Here is a 19,987-nt window from a genome sequence, read left to right as displayed (position 1 = left end):
TGTAGTTGTATATGAGCAGTGGTATATGTGCAGGGGTCCACATGCAGAGGTGTGTAGGTGCATATGTGTAGGGGGACTATGTGTGGAGTTGTATATTTACAGCTGTATATGTGCAGGGGTCCACATGCAGAGTTGTGTAGTTGTATATGTGCAAGGGTGTACATGTGGAGGGTGTGGAATTGAATATATGGAGCTGTGTATGTGCAGGGGTCTATGTGTGGAGTTGTATATGTGCAGGGGTTTACGTGTGGAGCTGTACATGTGCAGCTGTATATGTGCAGGGCTCCGCATGCAGAGGTGTGTCATTTTAAATGTGCAGGGGTGTACATGTGGAGGGTGTTGAGTTGTATAGTTGAAGCTGTATGTGTGCAGGGGTGTACATGTAGGGGTGTCAACACATAGATGTGTTAAAGTGGTAGTGTACACATGCAGAGGTCAGTATGTCAGACAGGTGGAGATGCGCATGTCTGTTCTAACCAGCTCTGTTTGTCTCTCTCTCTCTCTTGCTGCCTTTCTCTGATGTTGGGCAGTACCTCATGTCGTGGATAGGCGTTTCAGTGTGGGCGCAGGTACTAACACTGAACGCTGCTGCATGTGCATGGCCTGCCAAACTACACGAGAGGGCTCTAGCGCATGCATGTGCGCGCAGGAACGCTTGGGCCTGACTTCCCCAGCCACCTTACACTTGGTCCGCGCCGTCACCCATTGAGAAGCTGCTGGCAAGTGGCGGTCAGGCATGGTCCCGTCACACACGCCGGCTGTGGACTGAAGCAGGCAACGGCATGTGCAGCTCACCCTGTTAACCCCAGAGTATAAGAGCGAAGGTCGCTCCGCACCGTCCCTAACCAACAGTCCCAGGACAGGTACAGCTCGGGGTTAGATACAGAGTAAAGCTCCCTCGACACTGTCCCCGTCAAACACTCCCAGGACAGGTACAGCATGGGGTTAGATACAGAGTAAAGCTCCCTCTATACCGTCCCCATCAAACACTCCCAGGACAGGTACAGCACAGGGTTAGATACAGAGTAAAGCTCCCTCTACACCATCCCCATCAAACACTCCCAGGACAGGTACAGCACGGGGTTAGATACAGATTAAAGCTCCCTCTACACTGTCCCATCAAACACTCCCAGGACAGGAACAGCACAGGGTTAGATACAGAGTAAATCTCTCTCTACACTGTCCCCATCAAACACTCCCAGGACAGGTACAGCACAGGGTTAGATACAGAGTAAATCTCTCTCTACACTGTCCCCATCAAACACTCCCAGGACAGGTACAGCACAGTGTTAGATACAGAGTAAATCTCTCTCTACACTGTCCCCATCAAACACTCCCAGGACAGGTACAGCACGGGGTTAGATACAGAGTAAATCTCCCTCTACACTGTCCCCATCAAACACTCCCAGGACAGGTACAGCACGGGGTTAGATACAGAGTAAAGCTCCCTCTACACGGTCCCAATGACATGCGGCTAACTGACTACCCTCAACCCCATGAACTCTGGCGCGCATCCCACTGCCCTCGTAAACCGTCATCAGCACTCCATGTGGGGGGGCGGGAGGGAGCGCTGGCCGGAAATGGGTGGGGGGGGGGGGCGGAAACGACAACTGGGTCGCGCTGCGCGTGAGTGAGATGCGGTCCGTGTTTCCGGAACCTCTAACGTGTGTTTCTCTCTCTCTCCTTCCTTCCCTCCACACCCCCTCCCTCCACCCCACCCCAATCACAGTGCCTTCAGCCGGGATGACCAGGCTTTCACGCTCCCGCACCACCTCGCTCTCCGGTGCCTCGGTCGACGGGTCACGCTCCCGCTCCCGCACCCTGTCGCAGGGCAGCGACGCCGGGCAGCTGGCTTCCAGCCCCTCCCAGACCATGGAGGTCTCCTGCTAAAAGACGAGGGGGAGGAGGAGGAGGAGGGGGAGGGGGAGGCAGACGAGGGCGCCCGAGGGGAGTAACGCGCCGGCGCACGTCGTTCGTCTGCCAGGAGGGAGGAGAGGCCTTCGGGGGGGTTAGGGGGGGTTCAAGACTCGGAGGGTGGGAGGGAGGGGGGGTGATGGTGGTGGTGGGAGGGGGGGTTTTGTGTGCTTGTGTGTGTGTGTCGGGGTGGGAGGGAGGGGAGGGGAGGGGGGGTCGCATTCGCTTGCAGGGTATAGTCGGCGGGGTTAGTTGGGTTGGGTGAGGGAAGTCTTAGCGTCAGGGAGAACGTGTGAGAAAGGGGAAAAAAACAAGTCACCGTTAAATCATTAAGAAAAAGAGAAAACTAACTTTCGGCGCTGGGCTGCGGGGTTAACACGTCTGCGATGCACACTTGCCTTTGGCCTCTACCGCTCACCCCGATGGGAGCCCCCCCCACCCCCCCGCCCCCCACCTCCTCCCGCCGGTTTCTTGTCCGCGCTGCACGAGAGTGGCCCACAGGACAGGACAATATCTCCATCCTCCGTTCTCCCCGCCCTTCAAAAACTCTCCCTGTGTCTCTCCCCGTGTCTCTCTCTCTCTGTGTCTCTCTCTCTGTGTGTCTCTCCCTCTGTCTCTCCCTCTCTCCCTCTGTCTCTCCCTCTCTCCCTCTGTCTCTCCCTCTCTCCCTCTGTCTCTCTCTCTGTCTCTCCCTCTGTCTCTCTCTGTCTCCCTCTCTCTCTGCCTCTCCGTCTCTCTCCCTCCCTCTGTCTCTTTCCCTCTCCCTCTGTCTCTCCGTGTCTCTCTCTCTCTCCCTCTGTCTCTCTCTCTCCCTCCCTGTCTCTCTCCCTCTCCCTCTGTCTCTCTCTCCCTGTCTCTCCGTGTCTCTCTCTCTCCCTCTGTCTCTCTCTCTTCCCCTCTCTCCCTCCCCCCCACCCACCCGTCTCCCTCCCGTCTCCCTCCCTCCCTCTCTCTCCCTCTGTCTCTCTCTCCCTCTCTCTCTCTCTCCCTCCCTCTGTCTCTGAGATAAAAATAGTCACTCGAGTCACACGGAGCTCGAGGGCGGCTGGAAAACTACAATAAAAACACGCATCCCATCCGAGCCTTTCGTCTTGCGCCCCTCGGGACAGATGCAAGAATGCCGAATTTCAGAAGGATCGCAGCAATTCGTACCACGCAAGAGGAGATCGGTCGGCAGGCCGGCCCCCCGATTGGGGGGGGTGGGGGGGGTGCACGCCGGGACATACCCCTTTCCGTTTAATCCCCTCCCCCCACCCAAAAAATAAAAGGGGCGCAATGCCCGGACATTGCCTGCAGGGGGGAGACACACATCTGCTGCATACAAAGTTCGGCGGCTTGTAGCAAGCACAAATAAGCCGTGTCGTGCTGGCGGCCATTTTGTTGTCAAGCTCATGACGCGGATGTGACCCCCCCCCCACCCCCCCCCGAGGAGTGACGGCGGAGCTGAAGGAAGGCGTCCAATTCTTCCGGATGTGAAGCAACCCGTAAAGAGTGGGGGGGGGGGGGGGGGTGTAGAGGAGTGGTGAGACCACACCTCCTCCCCCCCCCCCCCACCCCCCGCCACGAAAGCACAAACCCCGCCCCACAGCCGGCAGGACCTCCCGGTGGGAACGGCGAGACGGCGGCAATCAGGACCCCTTCCTCCCTGCGCTGTGGTCCACTTGACCACAGGGCGTGTGGGGTCGGTAACTCACGGTTCCACGGGCTGGGTGGGGGGGGGGGGAGAAACCCCTCCTGGCCGGGCAAGCAGGCCGCCTCCCCCCTCCCCCCCAGCGAGTACCAACGGGAGCACCAATTCTGGACCCTCCAGCTGCCCTTGCCCTCTCCCCAACAACGACAAGACCACCCGAGCTGAGAAAGGGAGGGAGGGAGGGAGGGCGGGAGAGAGGGAAGGGGAGGGGGAGAGAGAGGGTGGGGAAGAGAGAGGGGGGGGAGGGAAAGGGAAAGGGAGAGGGGGGAGAAAGGGAGGGAGAGGAGGGAGAAAGAAAAGGGGCGAGAGAACCACACATGGTTAAAAGGGTCTGGGGAGCTATCATTGCCAACACAAGAGGCCTGTCTCTTCGCATCTTCGCTATATATTATTAATTACTAATAAAAAGTATTAACATTGTGTGATTGCCGTATATGTGAATATATTATACACAGACTGTATAAATAAACTAAATAAAATCACTTCAGGTTGACAAACAGATCTGCCCCGCTCCTGCACAATGGAAACCTGCACGGTTTACCCACGCCACCCCACCACCCGCCCCTTATCCACGTTAATCTCTGGATTACTCGTCAACACCAGCACCTCTTTGAAGCGATGGCGACTGCAGTATAAATATTGGCCGGGACAACAGGGATAACTCCACCCCCAGCCCGCCCACTCCCGCCCCACCCTTCGCTTCTCTTCGCGACTGTGACCGAGAGGAGGGCAGATGGCGGTGATGGGTGATGGGGGCCTTCGGTTTGACGTCTCATGCGAAAGTCGGTTCCTCTGGCAGTGCGGGGCTCCCTCGGCACCGCACCGGAGCGGGCAGCCGGGGTTTCTTTCTTTGTCTGCGGGTCCTTGGTGGGGGGTGGGGGGGTGTGGGATCCGGACCCACAACCTGGCGACTCGAGAGGTGTGGGGGGAAGAGGGGATAGCCCACCCATCGAGACACAGCAAAGAGGGAGTGAGCGAAAGGGGGGGAGAGAGAGAGAGACACAGAGAGAGAAAGGGAGCTGAGACTGAGGCTCACAGGAGAAAAGAAAGACATTTACATTCCTAGGCCATCCTTCGGATGACGCTCCCTGCTCCCCATCCCCCTGCTCGCCCCCTGCACCCCACCATCCCCCGCAAAGCATTTTGTGCCCAACGATGAAGTTCTTTTCTTTTGCTTCGAGTGCAGTCACTGCTGAGACGCAGGGAAACGCGCACAGCAAGATCCCAAAGTGGGCAATGTGACGAGGCCGTCCCGTTGTCTTGATGTTGTTTGAGGGATACACAGTGAACCCTGGGGCTCCGTGTGGGGGGTGGGAGATCTCACCAAAGGTTGAGCCCCCGGAGAGGAGGGGCGGGGGGGAGGTGCTTCCTCTCGCAGCCCAGCCAGGGAAGGCGACCGGGCCCCTTGGCTGATTGTCCCCACCGGCTGGTGCAGCGCTGCCCTCGGTGCCACCTGCTCGAATCTCCAGGAACGCGCAACTGCGGCCTCCGCTCACCCACACCCTCCCTGGCCCACCCCTCACTCACCCTCCTTACTCCCTTCCGTCGCAGCTTACCAATCACGCGTCACCCACCCTCCCCCCCCCCTCACCGAAAACGTGAGGAGCCCTCACTTAACCTACTGCTCTTGCGTGGGGTGTGTAAATAAACAAAATTACTTCAGGTTTAGAGAGATTTCATCCTCCTCCAACTCCCCACCCCACCGCCACCTTGACCGTTCTAGCAAAAGGGAAACCTGCATGATTTACCCATGCCACCCCCACCACCCGCCCCCTTGTCTGCTCCGGCACAAGGGAAACTTACACGATTTACCCACGCCACCTCACCACCCACCTATTGTCTGCTACTACACAAGGGAAACCTGCACGATTTACCCATGCTACCCCACCATTCGCTCCTTGTCCGCTCCTGCACAAGAGAAACCTGCATGATTTACCCACGCCACCCCACCACCCACCCATTGTCTGCTACTGCACAAGGGAAACTTGCACAATTTACCCACGCCGCCCCACTACCCGCCCATTGTCTGCTACTGCACAAGGGAAACTTGCATGATTTACCCACGCTACCCCACCATTCGCTCCTTGTCTGCTCCTGCACAAGGGAAGCCTGCACGATTTACCCACGCCGCCCCACCACCACCCCCTGCAAACCCCGACTCCATTTTGTCTTCTTGTTTCATCGTTTTGGGATCCTGGGGGGGGTTTTAATTTTTCTTCTGTTACCTCCCCTCAACCCCCCCCACCCCCCTGCCCAGTCCCCCAGCTTTTTCTCTCTCGTCCCTTTTACCTTTTTGCGCCCGTGTTAATGCCATCGGTCCTCGAGGAGGGGGCTGCGCGCGCCGGAAACGACCAGTGCTGCCGGACCCCCGTCCGTCTGCCCGCTCGCTCGTCGGGAGTAGACCGCCGTTGAACCCAGGCAACAATATCTCACCCCACGCCCCCTGCTCCCCCGCCCCACCCCCCCGCAAAAAAAAAGGACAGAAACATTCGGCAACGTTTGAAAAAAAGAGAGCCCGGCGGCCATCACCTATTGATTTATTCATTGTTCTGTTTATTTCGGGGATGGAGCGTCCGGCTCGGTCCCCACCTTGGCCATGCCGCGCCGAGGCCTAGTCTGTTTTGTTCTTGTGGTGGGCGGGAGGGGGCGTTGGGGAGGTTGGGGGGGGGGGCCAGCGGCTTGAGCCCCGGGAGCGGGATCTGAACCTATGGAACTCGGGAGAGACGGCGAGGGAGCCGCCGGGTGAGGGTCCCTGAGCTGCGAATGATGGGCACCACCCCCACCCCCCCAACACAACTACCCTCCCTCTCCCCTACCCCACCCCCACCGTCCACCAACATTCGCTCCCCCCCACCACCGACGCACAGTGGCAGCAGTGTGTATACCATCTACAAGATGCACTGCAGCAACTCACCCAGGCTCCTTCGACTCCTGCACCGAGAGGTGTCGGTGGGGGGGGGGGGGGGGGGGGGGGGGGTGGAGTGGGGGGCGCGGTTGGTGGGGATGCAGGGGGCAGACCCTGTACATCGACGTCTCTAATTCCGACGACCCCCCCCCCCACCCCCCGACAACCATTTCCATATCCTCGGCCGGCCCCCCCTTATCCTTCAACTTTCTCCGTCGCCGTCAATCCCTCTCCGTCTTAACGTCTCGCTCGGAGGCCAGGAGCAGGGGGGGGGGCCATCGCCGACAGGTCTTCAACATCACTCCCCACCACCCCCCCCCCCCCAACCCCCCAACCACCACCGGCAGCTTGTGATGACGCCAAAGCTCCTCCCTCGGATCGCGTGACCGGCAGCGGTGGGGGGGGGGGTGGGGGGGGGCACGTCCGATCACCGTTCTTCCGGGGAGTCCCCTGGCCATCGCGCTGTGCTCTCCTCTCCCGGCGCGCTCGGCTCTCCTCTCCCGGCGATGCCGTCGGCGGGCAGGCGGTCTCCCCAGTCGCTGCAGCGGGCCTGTCGGTACAGGTCTCTGTCGAGGAGGGGGGAAAAGGAAGAGCAGCCGAGTCAGCGCTGCCGTCAGCGGAGGAAACGCGGCGGCCTGACTCACGCACAGCAAGATCCCGAAAGGCGGTCGACGAGATAACGGCTCTTTTGTACGTTAAATTCATCCGTGCGGACGTGGGCCGGGCCAGCGCTCGTTTATCGCCCCGTCACTAATTGCCCCTCGGGAAAGTGGCGGGGGGGGGAGGTGGGGGGGGTGGGCTGCCCTCCTTGAGGGTCCAACTTCCTGCAGCGGAGTGCGGATCGCTCAGACATTTCAGAGGGTGGGGGTGGGGGTCGGGAAGTGGGGGGGTGGTGTGGAGAGGGGGCAAGTTAAGAGTCAACCACATCGCAGTGGAGGAGGAGGAGAAGGAGGAGGAGGGCAGGGGTCTGGAGTCACGTGTAGGCCAGACCAGGGGGTAAGGACGGCAGATTTCCCACTTCCCTAAAAGGGGGGGGAGACACGAGTGAACCAGATGGGGATTTTGTTCCCCCCCCCACGACGGTCGACGAAACGCGCACAGCAAGATCCCACAGAGGGCGATGCGGCGATTATGGGGCCGTCCCGTTTTCCTGCTGTCGTTTGAGGGATAAGTGGGGAACCCTGTGGCTCCGGGTGGGGGGGGCGGGGGAGAACTCACCAAAGGCTGAGCCCACGGAGAGGAGGAGGGGGAGGGAGGGAGGGGGGAGAGGGGCTTTCTCTCGCAGCCCGGCCGGAGGTGGCGACCGGGCCCCTCAGCCGGGAGCCGGCCCCACCGGCGGCAGGCGTGGCGCTGCCCTCGGTGCCGCCCGCTCGAATCTCCTGGGGAACGCGACTTGCGGCCTCTGATCGCCCTCCCCCTCCCCTCCCCTCCCCGGCCCCTCACTCACCCTCCCTACACCCTCCCCCTCCACAAATCTACCGCACATTACCAATCCCCACCACCGAAAATGCGAGAGGCCCTCGGTTACCTGCCGCTCTTGCGGGGGCTGAGGACCGCGTGCCGCAGGGCGCCGTCGGCGCAGCAGAGGTGGACGTGGACGTGCCGCGGCCGGCACAGGATGGGCTGGACGATCCTGGGCCAGCGCTCGGACTCCTCCTCCTCCTCCTCCTCCCGGGGACCCCGGCGCAGGACGACGTAGGAGAATTTCTCCGATTTGACGCTGGCGTTCTTCAAAGGGCCGGTGGTGGTGGTGGTGGTGGTGGGCGGGGGGGGGGGAGAAGAAGAGGAAAATTTAAAACGCACGAGGACGTCACCCGTAAACACGAAAGGAAACACCCGCAAGAGGGGCCCCGTCATTGCCTGGGTCTCGAGGAACTCGACACCGTCCAGGACAAAGTCCAGGTCAGAGGCTCCTGACTCCCCCTCCACCCCCCCGCCAAAGCCTGTCCACCATCGACAAGGCACAAGTCAGGAGTGCGATGGGACACTCCCCCCCCCACTTGCCTGGATGAGTGCGGCTCCCACAACACTCGAGAAGCTCGACACCGTCCAGGAAAAAGCAGCCCCCGCTCGATCGGCACCCCATCCACAAACATTCACTCCCTCCACCACCGACGCACAGTAGCAGCAGTGTGTGTACCATCTACAAGATGCACTGCAGCAACTCACTGAGGCTCCTTCGACAGCACCTTCCAAACTCACCACCGCTACCGTCTAGAAGGACGAGGGCAGCAGACGCACGGGGTGAACACCCCCACCTGGAAGTTCCCCTCCGAGCCGCACTCGCCGTCCCGACTTGGGAATATATCGGCCGTCCCTTCACTGTCGCCGGGTCGAAAATCCTGGGGGAACTCCCTCCCTAACAGCGCGGCGGGTGTACCTACACCACAGGGGACTGCAGCGGCTCAGGAAGGCGGCTCACCCACCGCCACCTTTTTAAGGGGCAACGAGGGGATGGGCCACAAATGCTGGGCCCCGGCCCAGCGACAGCCCACGTGCCCGTGAAAGAATACTTTAAAAATCGGCCCGGCAGCCACACCGTAAAACGGAGCCGCTGCCTAAAGCGATTGGTCGGCTCGCCCGCAACTGACCCAGGCCAAAGGGGAGCCCGGTGAACGAAATCCCTGGCTTCGCCCCAGATCCACCGGCTCCTCGCAAGCGCGCCTGCCAACCGCAGGTCACAGGGAAGAGAAGGGGCGTTGAGTTTTAACAACCCGGGGGGGGTGTCACAGGCCATTCAGCCCGGCAGGCCTCTGCTGGCCCATACGCCCCGCAGAGGTTCCGCCCCCACCTTCTCTCTCGCCACCCCCTCCCCTTCCCACACCCCACCCCCCAGCCCACCGCGCACACATATCCTTCTGCTTCCTTAGAACCAGAGAAAGGTTACAGCACAGAAGGAGGCCATTCGGCCCATCTTGTCCACGCCAGCCCCAGGACACCCGGGTGCCCTTTCCAATCCCGCCTCCCTGCACCCGGCCCATAGCCCTGCAGCTTACAGCACTTTAAGGTGCAGATCCAGGTACTTTTTTTTTAGAGTTTCTGCCTCTACCACCAACTCAGGCAGCGAATTCCAGACACCCACTACCCTCTGCGTCAAAAAAGTTCTCCCTCATGTCCCCCCCTACACCTTCTGCCACTTATCTTGAATCTACGTCCCCCGGTTCTAGAGAGACAATTTTATCCTGTCCGCTCTGTCTGTTCCCCTTCTCCCCACCCCTCCTGGGCGAAGGAATGTCGGAGGCCCCTCACGGCCCACCGAGTCCTTAATAAAAGCAGCATCGCCCCGCCCGCGGCACCTGGGGAGCCGGCGTGTGCACAGGAAGATCCCACAAGCAGCAGCCAGGTGAGCGGCCCCAATCGTCACTGCGTTTTTTTTAAAGGAGGGTGATGTCAGGTGAAGGGTAAATATTGCCCGCCAGGACACGGTGATGGGGCTGGCGGGGAGAGGGGTTGGTGGGGGGGGAGCGGGGGTGTCATTTTTCCACCCACCTGAGAGGCCAAATGGGCGCCCCTCCCCCCCTCAGTCTGACATCGAATCCGAAAGATGGCATATCTCCGGCACTGCGGCGACCAGGAGTGCGGGTCCAGCAACATTTTGGTGGGGGGTGGGGGTGGGGGGGGGGTGGGGAGAGGGGGCTCAAGTCACTGGAGCGGGCGCCGGGGCAAAGCTGACCGTCTTTTCATTCTTTCACGGGAGGTGGGCGTCACTGGCGACGCCCCTGCCTTTGTTGTGCCCGTCCCCAATTACCCCCCTTGAAATCAAGTGGCTTGCTCGGGGGCGGTGGGGGGCAAGTTAAGAGTTGAGCACATCGCTGTTGACAGGGTGGGGGGGGGGGGGTATGTCTGCAGTCACGTGTAGGCCGGACCGGGGTAAGGACAGCAGGTCCTTCCTTAAAGGGGAACATGAGTGAACCAGATAGGTTTTTTTTTAACAACAATCGATGGCGGTTGTTCCGGTCCATGTGACTGAAACTGGCTTCATAACGCCAGATTTTATGAGTTATTGAATTTAAATTTTACCGGCTGCCGTTGGTGGGATTTGAACCCGTGTCCCCGCCCCTCTCCTCCCCTCCCCCAGAGGATTACTAGTCCAGCCACATCACCACATCGTAAATCACTCATACCGCACGCAGCACGCCTTCCGAAGGAAGCCCGACGGCCAGTGAAATCATCGCCTCCGTCGTCCTTCCCTCGGAGCGGTCCTGCCCAGCGGGACGGGCGTGTGCGCGGGCGCGCGTGCTGGAGCGAGGCGCAACTTTAGGCCCAGGCTTTCGGGCCTAACGGTCGGTCAGTCAGGCGGCGCGCGGCGGAGCGGACACTCACCCAGGTGAAGGGAAGGGGCTGGTAGGCTTGCGTGAAGTTGCACGGCAAGGGGGTCTTCCCCAGCAGCTTGGGGCAGGTCAGGTCGTGGGGGCACTGGAGAGAGAGAGAGAGAGAGAGAGAAGAGAAGAGAGAAGAGGCGATGATCAGTGGGAACATCTTCTCTCACCGGGGTTAAAATGAAACAAATTAAAGAACCAAACGTCAAGATGTCAACGGGTGGAAGATACTCACTGGAGCATAGACACGAGCGCCGGGGTCTTTGTCTTTAGTCTGTGAATGAGGAGAGAGAGAGAGAGAGAATAAAAAACAGAATATTCTTTAAAAGTTGAGAGACTTGTGAGTGCTGATCTTCGAAGAGGCTGGGGTGCGATGGGACAAGGGGGACGCAGAAAGATAGCATTGAGGAAGGCAAATGGCCAGTTGGCCTTTATTGCGAGGGCGGTCAGAGCGCGGGATTAAGGCTGGCCGCGGGTGTCACAGGGTTTTGGTGAGACCGTGTCCGGAGCGGGGAGAGTGCATGCTGTGCCGTTTTGGTCTTCGCGTTCGGAGGAAGGGCAGACTCACCTCGGAGGAGGAGCGGGGGGGGGGAAGGTTCACTCAATCGGTCCCCGGGATGAGAGGGGAGTAGGGTTAGGGAGGGGGTTGTCCTGCGACGAGAGGCTGAGTAAAACCGGGCTCGGATTCTCCGGGAATCGAGGAGAACGGGAGGTGACCTCGTCGGGACCTGCGCAGTTCTGAAGGGGGGTTCTACAGGGCGGACGCCGAAAGGTCGTTCCCCGGCTGCTTCCGGGGAATCTAAAACACCCGGGATTGGATGTGGGGGGGGCAAACAATCTCGGGATGAGGGGCCGATCATTTAGGGATGAGACGAGGAGAGATGTCTTCACTCGGAGGATTGCGAATCTTTGGGATTCTCCAACCCAGGGGGTTGTGGACGCTCCGTCACTGAATATATCGAAGGCCGGGACAGACAGATTTTTGATAATCCCGGGGAATTAAGGGGTATGAAGAGTTGGCTGGGAAATGGAGTCGAAGAACAAGATCAAGCGGGAACAAATTGAATGGCGGAGCAGGCTCGATGGGCCGAATGGTCTACTCCTGCTCCTATCCCTTATGTTTTTGTAGAGATGAATGAACGAGGGTAGGGATTGAGTGGTAAGCTTAGTATACAATATTAACCGGGACAGAGGGGGTTAAGGAAGGTCCCGATCGAGGGTATAAAATATTAACCGGGACAGAGGGGGTTAAGGAGCATCCCAATCGAGGGTATAAAATATTAACCGGGACAGAGGGGGTTAAGGAGAGTCCCGATCGAGGGTATACAATATTAACCGGGAGACAGGGGGTTAAGGAGGGTCCCGATCGAGGGTATAAAATACTAACTGGGACTGAGGGGGTTAAGGGAGGGTCCCGATCGAGGGCATAAAATATTAACCGGGACAGAGGGGATTAAGGAGGGTCCCGATCAAGGGCATAAAATATTAACCGGGACAGAGGGGGTTAAGGAGGGTCCCGATCGAGGGTGTAAAATATTAACCGAGACAGAGGGGGTTAAGGAGGGTCCTGATCGAGGGTATAAAATATTAACCGGGACAGAGGGGGTTAAGGAGGGTCCCAATCGAGGGTATAAAATATTAACCGGGACAAAGGGGGGTTAAGGAGGGTCCCGATCAGAGAGTGTTGCCTGGTGAAGACACGCCGGAGAGTAAATGGAATCAGAATCCACTTTCCCTCTGCGAGCTCAGGGACAGTCCTGGGGGTCAGAGCAGCTAATGAAACAGAAACCGGTGAAGGAAGAGAGTGGGATATAGAGTGAAGCTAAATTTGCACTGCTAACCTTCAGGACAACATCACGAGCTTCCATCAGGATCTGATGTCCCTCCTTTGTTCCATTCTCAATTAACACCTACAGTGAGGGGGGAGGAGGGAGAGAGAGAGAGAGGGGGGTAGAGAGAGAGAGAGGGAGTGGGGCAGAGAGAGAGAGAGGGAGTGGGGCAGAGAGAGAGGGGGGTGCAGAGAGAGGGGGCAGAGAGAGAGAGAGGGTGGCAGAGAGAGAGAGAGGGGGGGCAGGCAGAGGGAGAGAGAGGGGGCAGAGAGAGAGGGGGGCAGAGAGAGAGAGGGGGCAGAGAGAGAGGGGCAAAGGGAAGGAGAGAGAGCGGGAGAGAGGGACAGAGAGGGAGGGACAGAGAGAGAGAGGGGCAGAGGGAAGGAGAGAGAGAGAGATTGAGAGAGAGGGGAGCAGGGAAAGGAGGGTGAGAATGTTTAAAACAATTTGCAATTTGCCCTGTTGAGTTTTCTGCTTTAAGTTTAGGACGAGCCTGTGCTTTCTGGCCTCCTGGTACTCGCACAATTATATCAGAGGGACAGTTAACACATCACGGCAATCGCTCTCCGTCATTTAGTTCACAACGGAACCAGCCATGAGGCGAAGGGAACTCCCAGGCATGAAGAGCTCTGGGGAAACCGTCCATCCCTTCTGAGCACAACAGACTATATGACAGGCACCTGCATTTCTCTAGCACCTTTCTCGTAATGACGCACCCCACAAAGGCCATTATTGGGTGAAGCAGGAGAACGATCCACACAGGGAGATAGTAGGGTGGGTGACCCAAAACGTGGTCAAAGAGGTCGGTTCAGAGGAGTGAATTAAAGGAGGGGAGCAAGAGAGAGTGGCGGAGAGAGAGAGTGGCGGAGAGGGAGAGAGTGGCGGAGAGAGAGAGAGTGGCGGAGAGAGAGAGAGTGGCGGAGAGGGACAGAGTGGCGGAGAGGGACAGAGTGGCGGAGAGGGACAGAGTGGCGGAGAGAGAGAGAGGCGGACAGAGAGAGTGGCGGAGAGAGAGAGAGTGGCGGAGAGGGAGAGAGTGGCGGAGAGGGAGAGAGTGGCGGAGAGAGAGAGAGGCGGAGAGAGAGAGAGGCGGACAGAGAGAGAGACGGACAGAGAGAGAGGCGGAGAGGTTTAGGGAGAGAATTCCAGAGCTCTGGGCACCCGGGCAGCTGAAGGTGCGGCCGCCAATGGCGGAGTGATTCAGATCGTGAGGCGGTGGGGGGTGACTCTCGAGAGGGCTGGAATCGGAAGGCACAGAGATCTCGGAGGGTCGTGGGGGGGGCTGGAGGAGATTCCAGAGATCGGGAAGAGTGATCCGAGGGTGGGGGGGGGGGGGGGTGGGGAGCGAGGCCGCCGGGCTGGGGGGGTGGGGGGGAGGGGCGGGTGCGGTGCAGGGGGTGGATTTGAATACGAAGATGGGGGTTTTTTAAAATTGGGAGCCACACCTTCGGCGCCGCGAGAATTCCGGGATCGAGGCCGACACGGGCTGGATATTCCGGGTTCGCTGAGCTTCACCGGCTGCTGTGGTGGGGGGAGGGGGCGCCTGGTGGACTCCCCCCCGCCCCCCCCCGTGTCCCCAGCATTCCGGATCGCCCGTCCAGCGACACTGCCGCTGGCACAGGGAGGGCCGGCCCCTCTGACCAGCGGGTAGAATTCGGACCAGAGACCTCGAGGCTGAAGGGCCAGTGGGGGAGCCGGGCTTGGGGGTGGGGAAGAGGCAAAAGAACCAAAGTGGGGCGGGGGGGGGGGGGAGGGGGGAGAGAATAACTGGAGCCATCATGGCACGGAATGAGGCCACTCGGCCCATCGAGTCAAAGCTGGCTGTCTGTGGAGCGATCCAGTCTGTTCCCATTTCTGACCCCCCACACCTCACACATGAGGGACCATCTGATCTCCATTCAAAATTGTTCGTCGTCTCTGCTCCCAGCACCCCCCCCAACCTCTCCTCCTCCCAGGCCTGGGCAGCAGGTTCCAGGTTGTCACAACTCGCTCTGTGAAAGAGGTCTTCCTCGCTCCCCTGCCTCGCCCTCTATCCCTCACCCAAAGCCTCGGATCTGTGTCCCTCTCTTCCTTATAACCTCAGCTAACGGGAACGCCATTCATTTTACCCAAACCCTTCATAACCTTGTTCAATGGGCATTACCATCACTGAATCCGCCCCCCCCCGACTATCAACATCCTGGGGGTGACCATTGACCAGAAACTGAACTGGTCCAGCCATATAAATACTGTGGCTACTAGAGCAGGTCAGAGGCTGGGAATCCTGTGGAGAGTCACTCACCTCCTGACTCCCCCCAAAACCTGTCCACCATCTACAAGGCACAAGTCAGGAGTGTGATGGGACTCTCCACCCCCACTTGCCTGGATGAGGGCGGCTCCCACAACACTCGAGAAGCTCGACACCGTCCAGGACAAAGCAGCCCCCGCTCGATCGGCACCCCATCCACCAACATTCACTCCCCCCACCACCGACGCACAGTAGCAGCAGTGTGTGTACCATCTACAAGATGCACCGCAGCAACTCACCGAGGCTCCTTCGACAGCACCTTCCAAACCCACGACCGCTACCGTCTAGAAGGACGAGGGCAGCAGACGCACGGGGAACACCCCCACCTGGAAGTTCCCCTCCGAGCCGCACTCGCCATCCCAACTTGGGAATATATCGGCCGTTCTTTCACTGTCGCCGGGTCAAGATCCTGGGAACTCCCTCCCTAACAGCACGGTGGGTGTACCTACACCACAGGGACTGCAGCGGCTCAAGAAGGCGGCTCACCCACCGCCACCTTCTCAAGGGGGCAATTAGGGAGATGGGGCAATAAACGCTGGGCCCGGCCCAGCGATGCCCACATCCCGTGAACAGATTAATAAAAAAAAAATCTACCTCCGATACCCAAGGAGAACACCACCAGCTTCCCCCAGCCTAATCTTGTAGCGAAAATCTCTCATTCCTGTCAACCGTTCAGGTAAATCTCCTCTCAAAGACCCCTCACCAGCCTTCCTCTAGCATGGATACAACGCGCTTCTCCTCTACGCAGCGAGTCGGCACGCTCTGGGGTGCACTGCACGAATGGAGGAGGTGGAAGCAGGTTCGATAGTGGCTTTCCCAGAAAAGGGGAACCGGGATATAAACGCTAGAAGGGGAATAAAAGTGCAGGACCTGGGGGGGGGGGCGGGGAAGAAGAGTGAGGTGGCGAACGGGATTGACTGGACAGCTGGGATGGGCCGAGTGGCCAACTTCCGTGCTGTATCATTCAAGGAGGTTGACACGTTAAAGGCAAACAATGGTAGGGTGGGGCGGGGGGTGCGGTGAGGGGAGAGTCAGTGGCTTATTGATAATGTCAATGGAGATCCAGGCTAATGTCCTGGGGACAGAGGTTCAAATCCCACCAGCGGCTATTCATAAAATCTGGAATTATGAAGCCAGTTTCAGTCACGGGGGTTGTGACAATCGTCATAAAAAACCCCATCTGGTTCACTCACATCCCCCTTTTAGGGAAGGAAATCGGCCGTCCTTACCCCAGTCTGGCCTACACGTGACTCCAGACCCCGCAACACACCCCCACCCCCACCGCCCCCCACCCCCACCACCCCCCCCCCCACCCCTAACCCACAGCAACATGGTAAACTCCTTAACTTGGCCCCTCTGAAATGGTCGAGCGAGCCCCACTCAGTTCAAGGGGTAATTAGGGATGGGGGGGCAAGAAACTCTGGTGCCTCGCCGGCGAAGCCCACGTCCCGCGACAGAATGAAAGATAAAACTTTAAATGCGGCCCAACCACCACCACCACCCCCACCCCCACCGCCACCAACCCCCTCCCCGCCCCCCCATCCCCCACCCAAACACCCCCCAACTTGAAAACCACAACCCCGGTAACTAGGCCGATCGTGCGACTCACCAAGAAGCTCTCAGTTTTCCTCCACAGGGTCTCGACCACGTGCAGTCGCTCGGCCAGGGTAGGCAGCTCAGACAGCGAGTACGCGGACACTGCCACGTCAAACTTTACCTGAGAGAGCAGGAGGGAACATAAGACACAGCAAGGATTCCATCATGGCCTACAAGACAGACGTTGCATTGTGCCTTTAAGGGGTGACATTACTAGAAGGGAGGTCAATCGATAAATCCAGGTTCAGTTTCACTTTTTGTGTTTGAGCAGGACACAGCACAGACGGCTCTGCTGCTGATGGCTTCAAGCTTAATGCACGTGTATCTGTTCTCACATGCCTAGTCTTAATAAATGAACCCACAACTTATTTACCACATCCCTTATGAGTGATTGGTGCCTTTATATTGTCGTAATGAGCCTTAAAGGGTATATTGTCTAATCTTCAAGTTGTGGAGTGCACAGAGCTCAAAAAGAAGGGCAGAAAACCCCTAGTAAAGTGACAAAAGGGTAAAAAGACATTATCCGAAAAACCACATGAGAGCACCTGAGAGGCAAACGACTTTCCATTAGTCCCAAGTATATATCGTTTTTTGTTTTGGAAACCCTGACATTACCCAGACTGGAACAGCAGTGTGGAGTGAGCAGCTGACTGCGAATGAAGGGAAGCTATCTGATGAAGTGCGAACACACAAACCCTGCAATAAAAGGGAAATGAAAACGAGGCTAGATCATGTGGCACGCTTCCCTTAAAAGTGAAGGCACGCTGTTAACCCTTAAAGGCATTTGACAACATACATCATTGTTAAGAACACAACACTGGGTAGACACACGAGTGAGAAAGGAATAGAAGGGTATGTTGATGGAGGGCGGGGGTGGGGGTGAATGGGGAGATGGAAGGAAGGGTTGGGGGAGGCTCGTGTGGAGCATGAACACCGGCGAAGGCCCGGATCGGGCTGAATTTTTGCTCTTTCAGCATCGCAGCGAAGGGTGGTAACTTACAATTCAACCGGAGACCAGAGGCAAAAGGTGGACATGCAAAGTTTTAGAAGCAACTTGGCCTCTCAACAACTCGGCCAGGGCCAAAGCGTTTCGCAGCCAACAGAGCATCTTATCAAAAGAAATCTGAAACGAGGTTGGCCAGGGGAACGTATCAATCACCAATCTGCACACAGCACGATCCCACAGTCAACAATGTAATGAGTGACCAGATATTGTTTTTTTTTAAAATTGGTGATGTCAGTTGGAAGGATTAAATGTTGGGCTCCCAGGATACTAAGGTGAATTCCGCAACTCCTCACCCTCCACCCCCCCACTACCCGCTCGTCCTCCGCAGGCGGCAGTGGGATCTTCCAGGCTCACCCGGGAGGGCGAACGGCGCATTGGCCGTTCGGCACCTCCGACACCGCGGCACTCCCTTGGTACCGGCACGGGGGGGGGGGGGGGGGGGGGGAGGGTCGACCCTGGATTGCGGAGCCTGGTCTCCGAAAGTCGGGAGGTCGTGGGGTCAAGGCCCGCCCCGGAGGTGAGGGCGACTGCGGCTCACCCAGTTGACGGTGGAAAGGCAGCTTGAATTGGAGCAGCCGCAAGGGAAGGCTTTCCCTGAGTGGCAAAGTAATAAGGGGGTCACTCAGTACCCCCAGGCTTGGAGGTCTGTACTGATCGCTCACACCCCACAGTCACTGACCCACAGGGACCAAGGGGCTCCTGATTCTCTGAGACCCCCACAGTCACTGACCCACAGGGACCGATGGGCTCCTGATTCTCTGAGACCCCCACAGTCACTGACCCACAGGGTCCGAGGGGCTCCTGTCTCTCACAAGCCCCCACAGTCACTGACCCACAGGGACTGAGGGGCTCCTGTCTCTCAGAGACCCTCACAGTCACTGACCCACAGGGACCAAGAGGCTCCTGTCTCTCAGAGACCTCCACAGTCACTGACCCACAGGGACCGAGGGGCTCCTGTCTCTCAGAGACCCCCCACAGTCAATGACCCACAGGGACCGAGGGGCTCCTGTCTCTCAGAGACCCCCACAGTCACTGACCCACAGGGACCAAGGGAGCTCCTGTCTCTCACAAGCCCCCACAGTCACTGATTCACAGGGACCGAGGGGCTCCTCTCTCTCAAAGACCCCCACAGTCACTGACCCACAGGAACCGAGGGGCTCCTGTCTCTCAGAGACCCCCACAGTCACTGACCCACAGGGACCGAGGGGCTCCTGTCTCTCAGAGACCCCCATAGTCAATGACCCACAGGGCTCCTGTCTCTCAAAGACCCCCCCCACAGTCAGTCACCGACCCATAGGGACGGAGAGGGCTCCTGTCTCTCAAAGACCCCCCACTGTCACTGACCCACAGGGACCAAGGGGGCTCCTGTCTCTCAGAGACCCTCACAGTCATTGACCCACAGGGACTGAGGGGGCTCCTGTCTCTCAGAGACCCCCAAGTCACTGACTCACAGGGACCGAGGGGCTCCTGTCTCTCAGAGACCCCCACTGTCAGTCACTGACCCACAGGGACCGAGGGGCTCCTGTCGCTCAGAGACCCCTACAGTCACTGACCCACAGGGACCGAAGGGCTCCTGTCACTCAGAGACCCCCACAGTCACTGACCCACAGGGACTGAGGGGCTCCTGTCTCTCAGAGACCCCCACAGTCACTGACCCACAGGGACCGTGGGGCTCCTGTCTCTCAGAGACCCCCACAGTCAGTCAGTGACGCTCATAGACTGATGGGTATCCATTTTTAACATGGCCACCCTACCTCTCTTCCCTCCTGCACGAGTTAAATATTGGACACAAACCTTTGGTGAGACGGGGAGGAAGTGTCGGAAGTAAACCCCACTGACTTGTTCCGTGTCCGCATCGCTCCCTCCTGATGAAAAAGAGGAGAGACAAGAGCATCACTCAGTTTGAAAGGTGGGATGGACACGATGGAACCGAAGGCACGAAGTGGTGTTAAGATGCAGAACAGCCATGATCTAACTGAATAGAGGAGCCAGCTCGAGTGGGCTGAATGGCCTACTCCTGTTCCAGTGTAACAGGCTCGAGGGGGCTGAATGGCCTCCTCCTGTTCCTGTGTAACAGGCTCCAGGGGGGCTTAATGGCCTCCTCCTGTTCCTGTGTAACAGGCTCGAGGGGGGCTGAATGGCCTCCTCCTGTTCCTGTATAACAGGCTCGAGGGGGCTGAATGGCCTCCTCCTGTTCCTGGGTAACAGGCTCAATGGGGGGCTGAATGGCCTCCTTCTGTTCCTGTGTAACAGGTTCGAGGGGCTGAATGGCCTCCTTCTGTTCCTGTGTAACAGGCTCGAGGGGGCTGAACGGCCTCCTCCTGTTCCTGTATAACAGGCTCGAGGGGCTGAATGGCCTCTTCCTGTTCCTGCGTGACAGGCTCGAGAAGGGGCTGAATGGCCTCCTCCTGTTCCTGTGTAACAGGCTCGAGGGGGCTGAA

General features: G+C 58.6%; 2 protein-coding genes across 3 annotated transcripts in view; one reads left to right on the top strand and one right to left on the bottom strand.

Moving 5' to 3' along the window:
* The window catches only part of ndrg2 (NDRG family member 2), a 299,077-nt gene extending 297,132 nt beyond the window's left edge, over positions 1–1,945 (top strand). The window contains exon 16 of the mRNA XM_041180787.1: positions 1,730–1,945. Within this exon, the coding sequence (XP_041036721.1) occupies positions 1,730–1,890 (161 nt within the window). The 3' untranslated portion in view covers positions 1,891–1,945. The remainder of the gene's footprint in view (positions 1–1,729) is intronic.
* A 4,710-nt stretch (positions 1,946–6,655) lies between these two features.
* mettl17 (methyltransferase like 17) overlaps positions 6,656–19,987 on the bottom strand; it is a 28,391-nt gene continuing 15,059 nt past the window's right edge. Inside the window, exons 8-14 of one of the 2 annotated variants that reach the window (XM_041180785.1) lie at positions 19,341–19,411; positions 16,554–16,661; positions 12,670–12,738; positions 11,064–11,102; positions 10,833–10,925; positions 8,038–8,237; positions 6,854–7,075 (exon numbers count right to left, since the gene is read on the bottom strand). In XM_041180785.1, coding sequence (XP_041036719.1) covers positions 6,937–7,075; positions 8,038–8,237; positions 10,833–10,925; positions 11,064–11,102; positions 12,670–12,738; positions 16,554–16,661; positions 19,341–19,411 — 719 coding nt within the window. In that variant the 3' untranslated portion in view covers positions 6,854–6,936. Of the gene's footprint in view, positions 7,076–8,037; positions 8,238–10,832; positions 10,926–11,063; positions 11,103–12,669; positions 12,739–16,553; positions 16,662–19,340; positions 19,412–19,987 lie in introns of both variants that reach the window. The other variant, XM_041180784.1, reaches the window with a different exon arrangement.

The sequence above is a fragment of the Carcharodon carcharias genome, assembly GCF_017639515.1.
Source record: "Carcharodon carcharias isolate sCarCar2 chromosome 27 unlocalized genomic scaffold, sCarCar2.pri SUPER_27_unloc_1, whole genome shotgun sequence".
NCBI lineage: Eukaryota > Metazoa > Chordata > Chondrichthyes > Lamniformes > Lamnidae > Carcharodon > Carcharodon carcharias.
This window is presented reverse-complemented; position numbering and strand designations above follow the sequence as displayed.